This window comes from Petaurus breviceps, unplaced genomic scaffold (genome assembly GCF_028583685.1).
Source record: "Petaurus breviceps papuanus isolate PSGF00001 unplaced genomic scaffold, PetGlider_PUasm1.0 90879, whole genome shotgun sequence".
Lineage (NCBI taxonomy): Eukaryota > Metazoa > Chordata > Mammalia > Diprotodontia > Petauridae > Petaurus > Petaurus breviceps.
Window position 1 is genome coordinate 1759144 of NW_027187368.1, and position 19090 is coordinate 1778233.

The 19090-nt window shown below is 39.7% G+C and overlaps 1 protein-coding gene across 2 annotated transcripts in view; it reads left to right on the top strand.

Moving 5' to 3' along the window:
* RBM18 (RNA binding motif protein 18) overlaps positions 1 to 14764 on the top strand; it is a 28647-nt gene extending 13883 nt beyond the window's left edge. For both annotated transcript variants that reach the window (XM_069073750.1, XM_069073751.1), the window contains exons 4-6: positions 1650 to 1736; positions 7016 to 7101; positions 12579 to 14764. In XM_069073750.1, the coding sequence (XP_068929851.1) occupies positions 1650 to 1736; positions 7016 to 7101; positions 12579 to 12738 (333 nt within the window). In that variant the 3' untranslated portion in view covers positions 12739 to 14764. The remainder of the gene's footprint in view (positions 1 to 1649; positions 1737 to 7015; positions 7102 to 12578) is intronic.
* Positions 14765 to 19090: the final 4326 nt, after the last annotated feature.

Consider the following 19090-nt stretch of genomic DNA (forward strand, 5'->3'; position numbering starts at 1 on the left):
TAAAATGTGATGGGTACTTTGTTTGATTCGGAATCACTGAAAACGGCCACCATTTTGGCAAGGAAACTGGAGAGAGCAGTGTCTCAGTGTTCAGAGGACAGACTGCATGACTTATTAACAGTGTGGTGTAGTGGAGAGAGCTCTGGCCTGGAACACTGAGACCCAGGTAAGACCCCAAGACTGTGGGCAAGTCATCTTCTCTTTCCAGGAGTCAGTTTCCCCTTGTGTAAAATGTAGGTAGACTAGGTGACCTCCAGGGTTGTTCTAAGCATACATTCTGTGATCACAGCTTTAGCCATGTGACCAGGGCCAGGACCCTGCCTGTCTTTGCCCCTCAGTTTCCTCATCTATAAAATAGAGATAATACCCACTTTGACTACTATTTACTACTACTTAAGACTACAAAATGAGACAGTAGATATGAAACTACTTTGATATCAGTGATAAATGAAAGCATTATTAGTGTTTGTGTTTTCAATACAATACAGTATGCCTCTGCCACCTCCCAAAGATCCTGCACAGTAGTATAGCATAGAAGCAGGCAAAGCACAGTGGCCATTCACATTATGAAGTAGAAATGAAAACAAAAGTTTCCCTTGTCTCTCTGTCTAGCCATGTGTGCTCTGTGATGGGGCAGGAAAGAGTAGCATTGGTCAACTCTAGGTGGTAGAAGGTACTTCAGACACCCAGGAAGGCAGAGCTAGGACATAAGCAAAAAAACTCTTCTGATGCTCCATCATAACCTCTTCTTTCTCAGTAGTTTCCCGACACTCAGTGGCTTTTTCATCCTCAGTACATACATGAAGTAGGCACTTGGCTGATTGCCCTTCAGATCTTAACTTGGTGAACACAGATTGGGCAAGGATGTTTGGTAGAGCAGGAACCATACAGCCAAGTTTCCTGGGGGTGACCTAGGCCAGCTAATATCCAGGTTCAGGAATTCCTTTCAACTTCTTTACTCCTTGAAAAGGAAGGGTGTTTTCATTAGTTGAAAGCATTTGTTTCTGAAAACCAGGTGCAAAGATTGACTCACACAACCACCTTTTTGCTTAGTCTCCTTGACTGGCTTCTGCTTTTTCCTGCCTGGAGTTTCCTTGACTCCCGCAGCATCTGAAAGCACTACTACACTGAGTACAAAGTATAGGTCCAGCTCCATGACAGAGTTCCCTAGCCCCCTAGGGAATATTGACCTGTAGTCTGTGAAGGGCCTCATGATAAAAATGCTTGGCAGTACCACTTGTTTTTGTTTTTTGATGCAGCCTTGAAGCCTAGGTTTTCAATGCTGAAAGGGACCTTAAAATGTGGAATGTTACTGCTGAAAAGAATTTTAGAAACTAATCCAATTCCTTCATTTTACAGATGGGGAAACTCAAGCCTGGGGGCGGAGGGGGGGGGGTAGAGTGGGGGCTGTGTGACTTGCCTCTGTTCACAAAAGGAAGTTAGCAGCAGAGCTTGGGCTAGAACCCAGGTTTCCTGAGTCCCAGGTCAGTATTCTCTCCACTGTATCACTTTGACAATAGTCATTTGCTTGTTAAAAGCAGTTCTGCTAGTTATATTCAGCTCCCCAAATTGAGGTCATCCTATGATAACAGATCTAACCAAACCTACATTTACTTTTTTTTACTAACATGGGTCTTTTTCCTATATAGGAAGCAGAGCAAGCGATCCAGTGTCTCAATGGCAAGCTGGCCCTATCTAAGAAGCTGGTGGTACGGTGGGCACATGCCCAAGTCAAGGTGAATCCCATTCAATAGAAAGAAAAATATAGGCATCTCAGATTTAGGAGACCGAAAACAATGGTCAGGCACTTTGACAGCAGGGGCAGCTTTTACCATTCAAGACTAGCCAGTTATTGTTGCAGATAAAGAAAGGGCCCAAGCCATTCATTCCACTTTAGGAATGACTCCTGACCTCTACCATTAATCTCTTCATTAAGCTTTTGTCCTTGATATTAGAATATGAGCTCCTAGAGGGCAGGGACTGTCTCTTTTTTTTAGCATATATTTTGTATTCCCAGTCTTATCATAGTACCTGGCACACAAGCACCTAAAATGCTTGTTGACTGCTAGACTTGGAATCAGGAGACATTGGTTCAGATTCTACCTCAGACACTGTTTTTTTGCCATGATCCAGTTACTTCACATCTCAGAGCCCTGGTTCCTTCATCTATTAAATAGGTATAATGATATTTACTATGCCTACTCACAAGGGTATTGTGAGGCAAGCACTTTATAATAACAATTTGAATTTCCATAACACTTTGGGATGTGTAGCAAGTATTATTAGTCCTATTTTATGTATGAGAAAACTTAAGGTAACAAATATGACCACTCCACTCACCTGCTCAGAAAGCTTCTCTGATTCCCTTTTAACTCTAGACTAAAATACAAACTTCTCTGATATTTAAAGCCTTTTACAATATGGCTCTAACCTATATTTCTAGACTGATTTCATGTTACTTTCTCCCACATAGTCTGTATTCCAGCCAAGCTGACCTCCTTGATGTTCCCTCTACACAACATTAAAAATATCTCAACTTTGTGCTTCAGCACAAACTGTCTCCCATGCCTGCAGTGTCCTGATAGAGCTATCATAACCTCTACTTCTTGGACTAGCTCCCTCCCTTCAGGTTTAACTCAAGTGTCATCCCCTACATGAGGTGTTTTCCTGGTCACCCATTTGTTTGTGCATTCCCTCCCTGCCCTCTGAAATTACTTTTGTTATATATTTACTTATCTGTGTGCGAGTTGTTCTTGCCCTTCTCTCAGAATTTTAACTCCTTGAGGGCAGAGATTGTCTTGCTTTTGTATATGTATCCCTAGCACAGTGCCCTGCATGTTTTCTGTTTTGGTTTTGGCCCAGACTTGTGATGTTATTGATGTGCAAAATCTAATTAGCAAAAACTCCACTGATGAATATCCTGGGACACTGATGGGTTAAATTACTTGCCCATGATCACATAGCCTGTACTACTACTGGTCAGAGGTAAGACGTGGACCCAGGTCTTCCTAGGTACAAGACTGTCCCTTTGTCTATTCTACACTCTTTTATATAGTAAGTGTTTAATAAAATAATATTTAATTGATTGTCAGAGAGCTGTAGTGACAATTGTCCAGCATCACATAACCAGCAGCTGTCAGAGCCACAATTCAAAGTTCAGGTCTTTTGACTCCTAAGTCCAAAACTATTTTCACATTCTGGTGTTGCCTCAATCTGATACAAAGATGAGCTCCTTTCATAAAATCAAAAGGTTAGAAGGCTCCTAGTAGGTCATTTTGTCCAACTCACATCTGGACAAGAATCACTTCTACAATATACCCCAAAAATGGTCATCCAACTTCTATTCAAACTCCAGTCATGAGAAAGCACTTTGTTCTGAGGCATTCCATTCCACTTTGGGATCCTTATTAAGTTTTTTCCTACATTTTGGCCAACAAGCAGTTATTTGTCCTAAGAATTTGGAAAGCAAATTGTCCCTAAGGGAATTTTAAGCACCCATGTGTGCTAGCCTTTTAGAATTGTTTTAGGTAGTGGCATGGGGCTTTGGGATTTCTGTTTTGCCCCTAAATAATAAGATGTCTCAGTTCATCCGGGAATTGAGCTCTAGAGATTGTAACCTAGAAAGGCTCAAATCAAAGATTGAATTGTTGGACATTCAGGCTACAGCTTCTTTTGGAGTTAGGTAGAACAGAGGTGGTGAAATACTAATTCCTTGGGGTGGGAGAAGGTACAAGAAGGGATCCCTAAGGCTGTGCAATAATATCTTTAAAGATTTGACTGTTGGCAACTATTATATAACATTGTTATATATATGTATAGGTCTGTGAATCTATAATTCAATGGTATTTGTTCTGAAAACCTCCTGCTAGACTAAAATTCCCTTGAGGTCAGTTTCTGACCTCAGCATCATATGGTTGAAAGAGCTTTGGTTTGAAATGAAAACACCCTAACTTCAAGACTGAACTGTAACCATTCTTAATTGTATTGCAATTAATTTAACCTTTCAGGCTCAGTTTACTCATCTGTTAAATGCAGATGGTCTAATAACCTATGTTACCAGCCTCAGAGTTTGTTACAAAGAAGGAGCTTTGTAAAACACAAAGCAATTTAAACTGTTATGACCTTGCTCTGTTTCTCCCCCATTACCTAGCACAGTGTTTTGCATAGAGTAGGTATATAACAGATGTTATATAGATATATATCTCTTTGCTAATTATATACCACTTATTCTCACATAGATGTTTGTTGAACAAATAGGTTATTAATTGACTCATCAAAAGCTATCATCTTCCTCATTCTCAAAGCTCAACTGTAAACAAAACTACCCATATTATCCAGGTAACCAGATTAACCAAGTATTAATTTGAGAGTTTTCTGTTGAAAAACAAGTTTGGACAATTAGAAATATTTTCATTTTTCATAGAGCCTAATACATATCTTTTAGAAGCAGAAACTTAATGACTCCACAATTTCATCATGGTATATTCTCATTAAAAAAGCATTTGTTGGGGGCGGCCAGGTAGCACAGCGAGTAAGAGCACTGGCTCCAGTGTTGGGATGACCTGGAGATTGAATCCCAGGCTCAGACACTTAGCACCCACCCAGAAACACCTGGCCATGTAACCTTGAGCAAGTTACTTAACCCCAGTTGCTTAGGGGCGGCCAGGTGGCTCAGCGAGTAAGAGCACCGGCCCCAGTGTCAGGATGACCTGGATCAAATCCAGGCTCAGATACTCAGCACCACACCCAGAAATAACTGGCCATGTAACCTTGAGCAAGTTACTTAACCCCAATTGCTTTAAAAAAAAAAAAAGAAAGAAAAAGCATTTATTTTGTTACATACCTGAACCCATCTTTGGATGGATGAGAATCATATGCAGGTCTCATCCATGTCTTCTTGTAAATCTTCATATGGGATCAACCCAACAAGCTTAAGGCCTTCCTCTTGTCCTTTTGATTCTTCCTGGGTAGCAGTGCAGCATTCAGGTTGTATATCTGTTATCCCTCGCTCTCACTACATGACTGACCCACCTCCTTTTCTGGTCATATATGCCATTACTAATGTCTTCTTCTATCTGCAAGGAATAGAAAAAGCAGAGAAAAGTCACTGGGTGCCTTTTTCCTCAAATGCAAACTAAAGCACATTTATTGAACTAGTGGTTATGTCCATGTTCTGCATCCTACTGAAAAATGCTAACAAGGAAAATTGTCATTTCTCTTTCACTTGAGAGACTCTGCTTCATAGCATTGCTTTTTCTGCATTGTCTCCCTACAATAAAATGTTCCAAGGACTCCTGGTTAAATCTTTCACGTTTTAGGATCACAGACTTTGAGCTGAAAAGAACCTTAGAGGCCATTTAGTCCGATCCCCTTATTATTTTTTATTTATTTTTTTTTTAAAGCAATTGGGGTTAAGTAACTTGCTCAAGGTTACACGGCCAGTTATTATTTCTGGGTGTGGTGCTGAGTATCTGAGCCCGGATTTGATCCAGGTCATCCCGACACTGGAGCCGGTGCTCTTACTCGCTGAGCCACCTGGCCACCCCTAAGCAATTGGGGTTAAGTAACTTGCTCAAGGTTACATGGCCAGGTGTTTCTGGGTGGGTGCTAAGTGTCTGAGCCCGGGATTCAATCTCCAGGTGTTCTCAACACTGGAGCCGGTGCTCTTACTCGCTGTGCTACCTGGCTGCCCCCCCCCCATCCCCTTATTATGCAGATGAGAAAACTGAGGCCCAGAAAAGTTAAGCGAATTACCCACAGTCACATAAGCCACGTAACTGTCAAAGGCCAGATTTAAACCAGGTATTCCTGACTCCTGAGTCCAGCATGCTGTCTATTACACCATGCTATGTTTATTATTCAAGGAAAAACTTTACTTATTCTCACATAGGAATTCCTCAGATATCAAATTTTCACCAGAGCCTTACTTTCCTGAGCTGTAAAAATTTAATTCAGTAAAGCATTATTAAGCAGCTACTATGTGTAAAGGACTCTGTTAAGTGCTGGTCAGAGAAAAATGTGGAGTTAAGACTCTATAACCTCTTAGGAGACCAACATGCTTTATTCTGAGATTCTTTCCAAGAATTCATTGTGTTCCAATATTCTTTGTCATAACATCCCTATCATCTGTAACAGTGTATATGTTCCAGCATCTATGTTCTAAGGTCTTTTGTTAAAACATTTTAAGGTCCCTTCTAGCTCAAAATATTTTCTATTGTATGTCCCTTTCAGTTCTGACAGTCTGGTTTCTCTTTTACCATAGAACTTTTTCTAGATCAGTAACTACAGGTTTATTTCCTGTTCCTCTCCACACACCTCAAACCAGTGGAGACTTGCAGGATTCAGCAAACCATAGGTAACATTCCAAGCATAACATTTCTGACCATGATTTTGAGGTGAGTTGTGAATATGGAAAGAAGCCAGCTATAGCAATAATAAAGTTGAAACAATAAAATTAGAATTTATAAGTATAGAATACAAGAGGTACCCATATTGGTTTGTTGGTATCATCAGTGAATTTAAAACTAAAACTTCCTGCCAAAAGAAGATACCCCATATCAAAATAAGCTTTTCATCATGTTCCTGAACTTAAAGGTTTGGAACTAAAGCATAGTATTGTTTTTCATTTAATCAAAATGTGAAAGGATTTTAGATTTTACTAGCATATGGACTGGGAACTTCTTAGTTTTAGATTTCAAATTAAAGACAGCAAGGTGAGCATAATAAATAGATTGTTGGACTTGGAATCAGGAAGACCCAAGTTCAAATCCTACTTCAGACACTAGCTGTCTGCCCCTAGACAAGTGGCTTACCTTCTTAGCCTCAGTTTCCTCACCTTACAGTAGGTTAATAACAAGCACATACCTCAAAGAGCTACTGTGAGGCGTAAACGAAATGATATGTGCAAGTGCTTTGCAAACCTTGAAGCACTATATACCGTAAATGCTAGTTAGTATTAGTATTATAGACTAGTCATTGCCAAAATGAAGTAATTCTTTTTTTTCCTTACTTTCAGAGATATGACCATAACAAGAATGACAAAATCCTTCCAATCAGTCTTGAGCCATCATCAAGCACTGAACCCACTCAGTCCAACTTAAGGTAAGGTTTATATTTCAGAGTCTTGCAAAACATCATTCCCATGTTGTAGTCTGTCTTTGATATTCCTGGGCTTTGTTCATGACAAAGTAAACTTTCCACTTCATCAAAAATAAGGATCTGTCTCCTCCTGTCCATGTTGGTAACTGTTCAGTAAATATAAAGATGTCCATATTGGTCTTGTAGCTACTCTTTCCCCTCTCAGTCCATCTTCCACATAGAAACAAAATTAATAGTCCCAGGACACAGGGCTGGGCATGTCGCTTTACTGCTGAAGAAGCTTCAGTAGCTTCCTGTTGCCTCACATTCTGACTCTAGGATTTTCTGGCCATTACCTTTGCTCTACTTCCACTCCCCTCTCTCTCCAGCCTTGACCCTATAGTTAGCTAATTTGATGCTATACTGCCCTCTGTTCTGAAATTCCTCCACCCCTTGTCCTATCGATTCTTATCTCTTGTCAAACTTTATTCCTGGCTTTCTCCTACTTTCCGTTACTTCCACTTCCACATACTTGCTGTTAATTGGAAGTCACACATGCTGACTAGGTACCTTATAAATGTATTTTATCCAACTTTAACTGGGTCCTAATTGAAGCAAGTTCATCCATTTATTCCTTTCTAATTACTTCCCTATCTTACTCCCTGAAAAAGCTTTTCCAAGCCTTTTCTGTCCTTAGATTTCTCATACCTTCTTTTCTCCCTACCTCTTTCTCTCAGGTAAGGACCTTTCCTATTATTTTGCAGAGAAAATTGAGACCATTCAATATATCATCCACTTTTCTGGTTCTCAAAACCCCGTGACATCCTCTAGTCTCATCTCCTTGCCCCAGGCTCTGAAAAAAAGAGGCCCTTCTTTTTGCCAAGGTCAAAGCCTCTTCTCTAAAAGATTGCAACTTCAGTCACACCCCCCTCTAAATATTCAACTTCTGTCCACTGCTTCTTTTCCCATTATTTTCAAACATGCCCCAGTTACCCTCATCCTTAAAAAAAACCTTGACTAGGCTTGACTGTCCCCTCAAATTTTCATATCCTATACTTCATCCCCTTTCTCAGCCAAACTCTTAGAAAAAGATATCTACAGTTCTTGCATTTACTCTTGAATCTTTTGCAACCTGGTTTCAGAACTCATTATTTGACTGAAGCTTCTCTTTCTAGTGTTCCTAATGATCTCATGATCAATAAACATGATGGTCTTCCCAGTCCTCATCTTTCTTACACTGTTTGGAACTTTTAAGTACCGTGTTCTCCTGGATGCTTTCTTCTCTCTGGGTTTTCATGACACTACCCTCCTGGTTTTCCTCCAGCTCCTTTGTTGGTTCATCATCTGTATCACACTCCCAGGCATGAGTGTTCCTCTAGGCCCTGCCTCCCACTCTTCTCTCTCTACTTTCTCTCTGGTGGTGACCTCATTAGCTCCTGTGGCTATAAGTATCATCTTTATGTCCATAACTCCCTCATCTATATATCTAACCCTAGTATTTCCCCTGAATTTCAATCTCACTACATTAGTTGACTATCAGACATTTCATACCGATCATCCTGGAGACATCTCAAAGTGAACATGTTCAGAATCCCCTAAACACCTCTTTCAATCCTTCCCTTTTTTTTATCAGAAGCACACTATTGTTATTCCAGTAATCCAGGTTCATAACTGTGACATTATCTTTGACTCCTTCATCCTAGATAACTTGCTGCTGTCCTCATCTTCCAAATGCCTTCCCTCATTCCCCTACTTATTAGTGCCCTCCTCTCTACTACTAAGATAAATCACTTTGTATTATTCTATATGATTCTATATGTGTTCAGATATTTACTTGAGATCATGTTATGTCACATTGCTCCTCCTTAGCAGAATGTAAGCTCCTTGAGGGCAAGGACTATCTTACTTTATATTTGTATTTCCAACACCTAGGCCCATGCCTGGCACATTGTAGGGCTTAATAAATTCTTATTGGTTTACATTTTCCCACAGCAAACAAGTTCCCCAAGTAGAATACCATCTGTTTTGTGTTTTAATTCAGTTCAGAAATATTATTAAGTACATTGTGTGTAGTGCTAGGCATTAGGAATACAAAGTTTAAAAAAGAGTAGTTTCTTGTGTTTTATGAAATTTTTTAAAAATAATTTGTCTCTAGTTTCTTGAGAGACAGCCAAATTGATGCTGAAAAGAACCCTGAACATGGCATCAGAAAACCTTAACTTACGCATTGGCTCTGCTACTTACTAGCTTCCCCAAAAGCACTTTATAAGCTATAAAAATGCTATATAGTGTGAGACCATCTAGTATCATAGAATTAATTTACAATTTGATGGAACAGATTTTCTAAGTTGCCCATTTTACATATAAGGAAGCTGAATTCCTAAGGTAACTTAGTTACATAGTTAATGAGGAGCGGAACTTGAATTCATACTCATCCTGAGATTGTGAATCCAGTGGTCTTCCCATTATCCCAAGCTGTCATTCTCATAAATGTCTCCCCTGGGTTTCAATCTCCGGGTCCTATTTACTTTGCCTTTTTTAGATGGCAGGAACAAGTTGAAAGGAGCACCAAGGGTCCTGGATCTCCCCCTTAAGAGTTTCCGGGGGGTGCTTTGTCACTGTAAAGGACAGTGTCAAAGCGAGCTGTTGTCATCCACATATCGCACACATGTTTTCCAGTAATGTGTAGTTACCTTGACTTTTTTTCCTACACGAAAAACATCAACTTTTATCTCTCGTTAAAATTCATGTATATTTATGGAGAATCATTTGCCTGCAATTTGTATCCAAGTGGCCAAAGTTCCCAGGGAAATGACATTCCCTAATTGTCCATAGACCTGTTATAGGTTTATATAATATCAAAGGGTTTTTTCAGTTCACAAGTTTGTGTTTCCTCTCCTTGTTGTAGCCTCATATGAGGCTCGAGAGTCAATTTCTATCTTAAGCTATATCTCATTTGGAAGCTCAGCAAAGGCAATGATTAGATTGTCTTTTAGTCTCTCCCAGGACTCTTGGCATTTGTAGAGCATTAAATACCTAGTAAAGGAAAAGTACTGGATATTAACTCACATTTAGAAAGCACTTTTAAGGTTTACAAAGCACTTTCTTTACAAGTCTTTGGTAAGCAGCAGCATTATTATTATACTCATGTTACAGATAAAAATCTGAAGCTTAGGATATCTGTGATTTGCCTAGATCACACAAAGAGCATAGAGTCTAATAGGGATGATAATGACATGTACACAAGTAAGTGTGATCAGTATAAAGGTACAACAAAGTGCTCTAAGCAAATCTGAGGAAGAAGAGATACTTTTAACCTGGAGAATCCAGGAAAGCTTCTTGGAGGAGTTGGCACCAGAGCTAAACCTTGAAAGAAAAGAGAGTTTTTAATATGTGGAAATGAAGCAGTTTTACCCAAGCTCTAAGGATGGAAGAGATAGTGACCTACTGCTTAGTGGCAGATATCCCAAAGAGATTCATTATGAGGCTTGGTGTTTTGACTTGTCAGATCCAGGGAAGCAGAGCCCGGGACTTGAAAGGAAATCCACAGACTGCAAGAAGTCAGCACCACACAAATCATCCTCTGTTTCTTACATAGGAGTAATCTGCTGACAGGAGAAGGAGAGGTGGCCAGGCATACGGGAAGACGAGAAAATGAGTTAGAAATTCTCCAGAGGGGCTCCAGTGCCTTGACTTGCTTGTTGACCCAGAAAGAGACCATCATAAAACAATTAAAGTAATTCATCCAACAAATATTTATTAGGTCCTATGTGGAGAATATTGCTATATGCTAAGGAAGATAACAAAGTTTAGATAATGAAGTTTATCATCTGGTAGGCAGATAAGATGTTATGCAAACAACAGTAAAATATGTTACATACACACATCTATTGACACATCTAAGTATAAGTATTTTATTCATTAAAGATATAAGTATTTTATTTATTTATAGTATTTAAAGTATTTTATATTATTTTAAAGTATAAGTATTTTATTTATTCATTAAAGAGATATGAAAATCTCATTTAAGATCTGAATGGAAAAAGAAGGTTGCTAGCTAATAGGAAATCTTCCTTGAGAACATGGCATTTGAATTAGGTTTAGTTAATAACATTAGTAAAGTTTGAGGCAAGAGAGAGCAGGGAATGTTCCAGAGACAGTCTCATCCAGTTTTCTTAGAGGGACAAGAAGGCAGAGAGGAGGGAGAAAGCTAGAAATGTGAGATGGCACTAAGATTATGGAGGGCTTGAATGCCAAGCAGAATGGCTTGAATTTTATGAGGGAGCTACTTAAAGATTTTTAAGTAGAGAGTTGACAACCGGATAGGGAAGATTATTTTGACAGTGGTGCAGAGGATAGTGGTTTTCCATTTCACTCTGCTGTGTCAGAAGTATTACTGACTTTCATCATCAATTCATGATGCCATTGTGTTGCTGACTTTTTCAGTTTTTCCTGACTCCCAGGTTAAACAACATGGTGTATCATTTTCCCTGTTCAAAGTGCAGTATTATCACTCTAATAACATCTAGTTTTACATATACCTGTATGAAACCTTACTATCTGAAGATTCTGTTGCTTATAATAACCAGCACATTTCCATAGTACGTGAAGTTTTACAAAAAGGATTTTCTCACAACCTTAAGAAGTAGGTCAGAGAGATTATTATCCCTGTTTTATAGAGAAGAACTGAGACCTAGAACAGACAAATGAGTTAATCTTGGTTATGAAACTAGTAAATGTTAAAACCAGAATTCCATCCCAGGTCTGTGGATTTCAAACTCAGTCCTGTCCTCTACACATGTGCTTTTTTTTTTCTTTTTGGAGGGGGGAGGGCAGGGCTATTGGGGTTAAGTGATTTACCCAAGGTCACATGGCTAGTAAGTGTTAAGTGTCTGAGTCCAAATTTGAACTCGAGTCCTCCTGACTCCAGGGCTGGTGCTCTATTCACTGCACCCCCTCGCTGCCCCTACATGTGTGCTTTTTTACTCTCTATTGAGAGGAAGTAGTAAAATTTGAGCCCCTTTTCCAGATAGCAGAAGCAACAAAGTAAAGTGAAAAGAAGACTGGACTTGCCGTCCCAACACCCGAGTTCCAATTGGACCTCCAGTTCTGACACTCAGTATCTTCTTGGTGCTAGGAACTGAAGCTATGATCTCATTCATATGGAGAGTTCCCTTTGAGGATGAAGTTCTTCTGCTTAGATCACTGAGGGGTTAAGTGACTTGTTGAGGGTCCAGTAGCTAATATGTGTAAGAAGGAGGACTTGAATCCAGTTGAACCCACTTGAACTCTGAAGCCAGTTCTCTATTCACTACACCACACTATCCCTCTATCTGCCTGACCCTGGGCAAATCACTTTGCCTCAGTTTTTGACATCTGTAAAATGGGGATGCTACTACTTCCTGTGATGAAAGCACTTTATAAGCTTTGGGTATAATAGAAATCACACTCTTATTATTATCATTCCATCACTTATGAACTTTTTGCCCTTCTTTTTCTAGCGTCAGTGCAAAGATAAAAGCAATCGAAGCCAAGCTAAAAATGATGGCCGAAAACCCTGATGCCGAGTACTCAGCAGCTCCTGTCTATTCCTACTTTAAACCACCAGATAAAAAAAGGACTAGTCCTTACTCCCGAACTGCTTGGAAGTCTCGAAGATGATGGTTGGGAATAACTGTAGCAGCAAAGAAAACTGCTTTATACACCTGAAGTCCTCTGCCTTTGTACTTTGTAGATATAAATGGTACTATCCAAGAGCACAATCACAACGTTAGAGTTTTGTAACATGGCATTTTAAACTTTTCTTATGGCTATTCCTTGCCCAAAGTATGTATAGAATTGAACACCATCCAGAATAAATTGAATTGGATCCAGAGCTCTGACTTTTAACACAGGGATACTCTAGTTGACTTAGCTGTTTGCATTTTATGAGTCCAACAAACATTATTCAACATACCAGAAAAAGAGAAGCTAACTGTTTTAACCAAGAAAATGAAATTTGTCAAAGTGCTCGTTTTCTAAAGAAGTAGGGATGGAATGGGGTGGAAAAGTGTACGTTCTGCCTTGCCTAAATGCCTTCAGCATCTCAGGGCAGTAAAAGGGGTGGATGGTGAAGGTGACCAGACACTACTTTGGTTGTTCTGCCTTTTAATTGTGTTCAGAGGTGTCCCCAAAGTTTTACAGTATGAAAATGCTACAGATAAGGAATGAAAAGGAAAAGTTCTTTGCCAAAGAGAGCAGGTCCTTAATCTGTTTAAGCATTCCTTTTCTCATGTTTTAAATTCCAGATAGGAAGGCATAGTGGATGTCTGAAAACTATTTTAAAGGAGATAAATCTATAGAGTCTATTGATGATTTTTCACCGAGACAATTCAGTCTTGAAAACCTTTTGTAAAACTAGGGATGCATCTTTTTAAAAATATTGTTTACACAATGAACTAATAAACCTGTAAGAGTGTTGAAAAACTTTTAGAAATTAGAAGTCTACCAGTGAAGTTTTATAGCATGAGAATGCCTTCTTCAGAACTACGTTTTGGCTACCAGAGGTAAAATGAAATAGCTCTTTTAGCAAACATGAAGGCCAGCATAGCCTCTTTTCATTTCGCACACCCTCTTTCCCAATCTGTCGCTCTTAATTCAGTAGCAGAGATTGAGCTGTGTTGTGGGGTAGGGAAGATGGAAGGAGTGGGACTACGAGTAGGGAGTTTGTATAATTGGTATTTCAGTCATTGGCCAAGTAATTTAGGGATTTTCTTTGACAAGAAGTACTCTATAACTTAAAATTTATTGTATTGTCTGAATAAACTGTATTTTATCACCTAAACCTAAAGTACAGCCTGTAATCCAGGTTGGGGTTTTTTTGTTTGTTTGGAAGAAATGTTTTTAGAAAGAGCAGCCTCTATTCTGGCAAATATGCTTAATTTTAATATTTAGAACCCACCTGCTTGTTTTCTATTTTATTTGACTTTGGAAAACCCTCGTGGTAAAAGATAGAAAGTTGAGTATCCATGAAGCCAAAGGGGATGGTGTTTCTGCCAGCACAACTTTACTTATTTAGGGTAAATTTTGTCCAAGTGTTTCATTGGGTAGCTTGTTCATTCCTCCAGGTCATTGATTTATTCTGGGTGACACCTAACTTTATGGTCAAGAGGTTCCCCTTATTTCTTTATAATAAAGCATGCTCATTCTCTAAAGCAACACAAACCTTCCTATATTTGTTGAATATCAGAAATGAAACTTCTTGGCAATTTCACTGCATCATGGTATAGTTTCAGGAAATACTGGATTTAGAGAAACCTCTTATAGTTGGGGGTGGGGGGTGGGAGGGTTGTTTATTTGTTTGCTTCCTGGTTAAGTGTCTCTCTTGAGCTATCTTTGAGGTAGCACATATTGGCAATTAAGTAAAGACATCTCTTTGGTGCAAGTAATAATCCTTCCTATTCAGAAAGATGGGAGGGCTTGCCTGGCCATTGTCTTATGGATGGTATCCCCAGCAGGTTTGGGATGAAGTAGGACTTATTTAGTGCAAACCAGTCTTCTATTTTTAATAGGAATTTTGAGAATATTTGACTTTAAATTATATAGAGCTGTTTCCTTTAGAAACCAGAGCTATTTATTTGTATTGAAGGCAATGTTATGATTTATAGCAACTCTTATTTCTCTATGTGAATAAATGCAAGAAAATGTTGATGCAGTTTCTTTTTCTTGGGTCACTGGAATCAAGATTGTGAAACTGAAGTTGTCTTCCCCTACTCCCAATACTCCCATTCCACCTCCCTTACCTTTTAACTTCTTACCCATCTTTTAAAGCTCAACTCGGATGTTGCCACTGCCACCATTTCCTAAGAGATCAAGACTGGGAAGGGACCATAAATATCATCTAGTCAGTCCAGCCTCATTTTAAAGTTGAAGAACCTGAGGCCCAGAGTTTGAGTGATTTGGCCAAGGTTACACAAATGGTGAGATAGCCAGGGTTCAAGCCCAGAACCTCTCTCTCAAATTCACTGGTCTTTTTTGTTGTTTTTTTTTGGGGGGGGGGGTTGCTTTTTGAAGGGGGAGGTCAGTCACTTAACTTGCCCAATGTCACACAGCTAGTAAGTGTTAAGTGTCTGAGTCTGGATTTGAACTCGGGTCCTCCTGACTCCAGGGCTGGTGTTCTATTCACTGCACCACCTAGCCACTCCCTGTTATACCACATGGGACTGGTATTAATAATTGGGACCCTGCTGCTGGAAGCACAACACATTTAGACTAGAAATTCAGGATCAAGTTTACACTGGGTTCTGTCTCCCCCACCTCCTACTTGATTAAGAATGTTAGAAATGAGGTCCCTTGATCCTAGTTGCCCCTATCCATAGATAACTTCCAGGCTACAGAGGAACAGCACTTAGTTTTAGGTTCCAACATTGTGTATTCTGGGATCTCTTGCAGCACTTCCATTCTGTGGACTGTAATCTAACATTCTATGTTCCCTTCCAGCTATGCCATTCTGATGCTAGTGTAGGGGACAAGACTTTATTCCTGATACTCAGGCACAGCAACCTTGCCTAGCAGCTTCAGTGGATTGCTGTATTTCTAACTGGTCCTCACCATAGAAAAGTTCCATGTGTGGAGCAGAAACTACAGTGGAGCGCCACCATACTTGTTAACTTTGCACATTGCAACCTTCCCATTGATTAGGACCAGTAGCTAAAAAGAAAGCCTTCTCTTGGCTGCCTCCTGTGGCTGCCTTGATCATCTCTAGTAAGGTTCTTCATAAACCTTATCAAAGCACTTTTCACATTCTTTTATTGAAGCCTAATAAGTTGGTAGAATCAGTATTCAGGCATTCACTGAATATCCTCTATATAAGGCCATCTTCTGAATGAGAGGTTGTTTCTGTAGTGCCTGAAAAGATCCAAAGTGTTTTTTTTAACTTTGTAAGGTAGCACAAATACTATTTTCTTCATTTTTCAGATCAAACATTCAGCATTGTTTTAGCAAACTTTTTTTAAGCAACTATGTGAAAGGGAACTGTGCCAGCCACAGTGTGAGAGGTGGTAAATTTAGACAAAAAATGGACCCTTTCCTCTTGGAGCTTATGACTGTAAAGGGATGACACACCAATACAGATCGCCATTGTGCTCAAAATTATATAAGCCCATTAAAGAGTGCAAAGCTAAGTTCTATGTGAGGTCTAAGGGTAAAGATTTACCTCTAGATTCAGATCAAGAAAGACTTCCTGGTGGGCGGCTAGGTGGTGGTGCAGTGAATAGAGCACCAACCCTGGAGTCAGGAGGACCTGAGTTCAGATTCAGCCTCAGACACTTAACGCAAAAAACTAGCCATGTGACCTTGGGCAAGTCACTTAACCCCAATTGCCCTCCAAAAAGGGGAAAAAAAAAAGACTTCCTGGCTTAGTATTTGAAATGAGCTTTAAAGAACGGGTAGGAATCCAACCAGAGAAGAGAAAGAGAAGACATTGCAGGTATGAGGAGCACCTTGAAGAAAGGCACATGGAGGTGTGAGAGGGTACACAGTGGGCAGAATGCTGACCAGCATCCCTGGGATATAGAATACATGGAGGGAACATAGGACTGGAAAGGTTAGACAGTGCCAAATAGTGGAGTCAAGCTGAGTAACAAGAACCTTAATGGGGAAGCAAAAGGGAATAATAAATTGTGGTGGGAAAAAACCTTTTAGCATGTCATTGCAGTAAGTCAGGTGAATAGCAGTAAGGGTGTGTACTAAGGTGTTGCCAGTGGAAATTCACTTGAACAAACATTAAGTACCTGCTTTTATCTAGGACCTGGAGATAAAAAGACAAAAAATGAAGAAGTCTCACCTCTGTAGGAGCTTGAATTTTTTTTTTTTTTTTGCTTTTTGGAAGGCAATTGGGGTTAAGTGGCTTGCCCAAAGTCACACGGCTAGTAAGTGTGTCAAGTGTCTGAGGCCGAATTTGAACTCAGGTCCTCCTGACTTTGGTGCTGGTGCTCTATTCACTGCGCCACCTAGCCGCCCCTGGAGCTTGAATTCTTTTGACAGGTACAATGTGTACACAGATGAACTGGAAATTTGAGGAAGGAAAGAACATTGAAAAAGAATCACCAGGAAACATTTCCTAGAAGAGGTGACACCTGAACTAAACTAGAATGAAGCCAAGGATTCTAAGAGGCAAAGGGAAGGAGGAAGTATCTGGACAAGACTGCCGAGAGGTCAGGCAACAAAGAGATCCTAGAACAGGAAGACAAATTTGACTTCATATGTAAGTCACATTGAGACTGTATAGGATGAAACCCATGGCTGAAATATGGTTTTTCCCAAGAAGCAGAATAACTATAATAGGGTTAGGGTGACTGGTAAGATGAAGAAATCCAGGAAGCAGAGAGGGAAAGCATAATGAAGACCACTTGGGTGAAGATGTAGGGAAGGAAACAGAAGTGACTTTGTCATCCATATAGGCTACAGACCACCTGGTCAAAATCAGGAAATAGATGAGTTTGGTAATTATTACAAGCCTGGCACATGGTAGGGTAGTGATGGGGATGGGGAGAGGAATTCAATTATCCATGCATCTATCTGCTAGAGCTTTCCCACGACCAAAATCAGAGCAGCCCTAGTCACTCCTTTACTAGCCTTAATAATTTCATCTTTCCAAAGTCAGTGAAATCAACAAAGGGAAATATCTGTATCTATTTGCCAGAGAGGAAATGAAGGAAAATTTGTGGAGAACTGACCAGTCTCTTCTAGAGTTTGTGAGAGGGGACAAGAAAACTAAGCATTGTGTGTGATATACTCTAGATCGGGGAAAAGCAGCTTTCAAAGGGTTGAGAGGAAGGTTGACAAGTGGGATTCCATGGACCAAGATTCTAGAGAAATCATATGAGGGAGAATAGGAAACTTTTAAGAAGGAAATTCTGAAGACAAAGAGAAAAAATTCCTATGTGAAGGAAAAAGAATGATTGTCTGAAGAAACCAGATATGGATAAACAGAGAACTCACCAAGCAACTTAGATTTTTTTTTAAAAAATAGATTTAGAAGATGGAAGCAGTAGATTAACAGAGGGTGAAATCCAAAAGCCTGGCTGGATCCTGTAAGAATGGCATCATGACTGCTAGGGTTCAGAAGGACCAAAGGCTGGCCAGGAAAGCTGTTCTGTTCCATTCTATTCTGTACAAAGCCCTGTTGGCAGAAGAAGGATCAAAGAAGGTACAGACCACATTGCTGGAAGGGGAGGGGACCACGATAACTGACAACTGAGCTACTCAAATCTTCCTTTGATTTTGTTTTATTTTGTTTTATGCCAAGAAGATGCTTTTCCTTTAGTCCAAAAAGGACAAAAATAGAAGGAGTTAAAGGGAGGGCCTACCCAAGGCTAGTAAGGCCACAGTAGCTTTAAGAAAGTATATACCTGTCCTTCAATTAAATTCAGCAAGTTTTTATTAAGATCCAGCCAGATGAAAGAAAACAGATCTAATGGATAGGCCTTGGAGCTAGGAAAACCTGGATTTAGGTGCTGACTCTGACACATTAGCTGTGTGATCTTAGGTAAGTCATTTAACCTCTAAGCACCTGCAGGCAACTCCCTAAGACACGAAGTCACATACTACTGGGTTAGGAGGAAAATTACCACATCAAGTTCTGTATGACAATGAAATTCCAAGTCCACCCCATCCCCCTCAACGTGTCAGGCACTGCAGATACAAAGACAAAAACTTCTTGCCTTCAAATACTCTTACAGTAACTTTTCTGGATTCATGTCACCTGGCATAAATAAACGACTTTCTTGGAGACTGAAAGAACTGGTGGATAAAATCACTGATCTATTGTCAATGATAATTAAAAGATCTTAAACTACAGGTGAGTGACTGCAGGATTGGAGAAAATCTGGTACCTATTTTTCTTTTTAAAAGAGAGAGAGAATAGAGACTATGAACCATAGCCAATGAACTTGACTTCAATTCCTGGCAAAATTCTATAATTGATTCTTAACCACATGGTTAATAAACATCCGGAAGAAGCAGAGAGCACAAA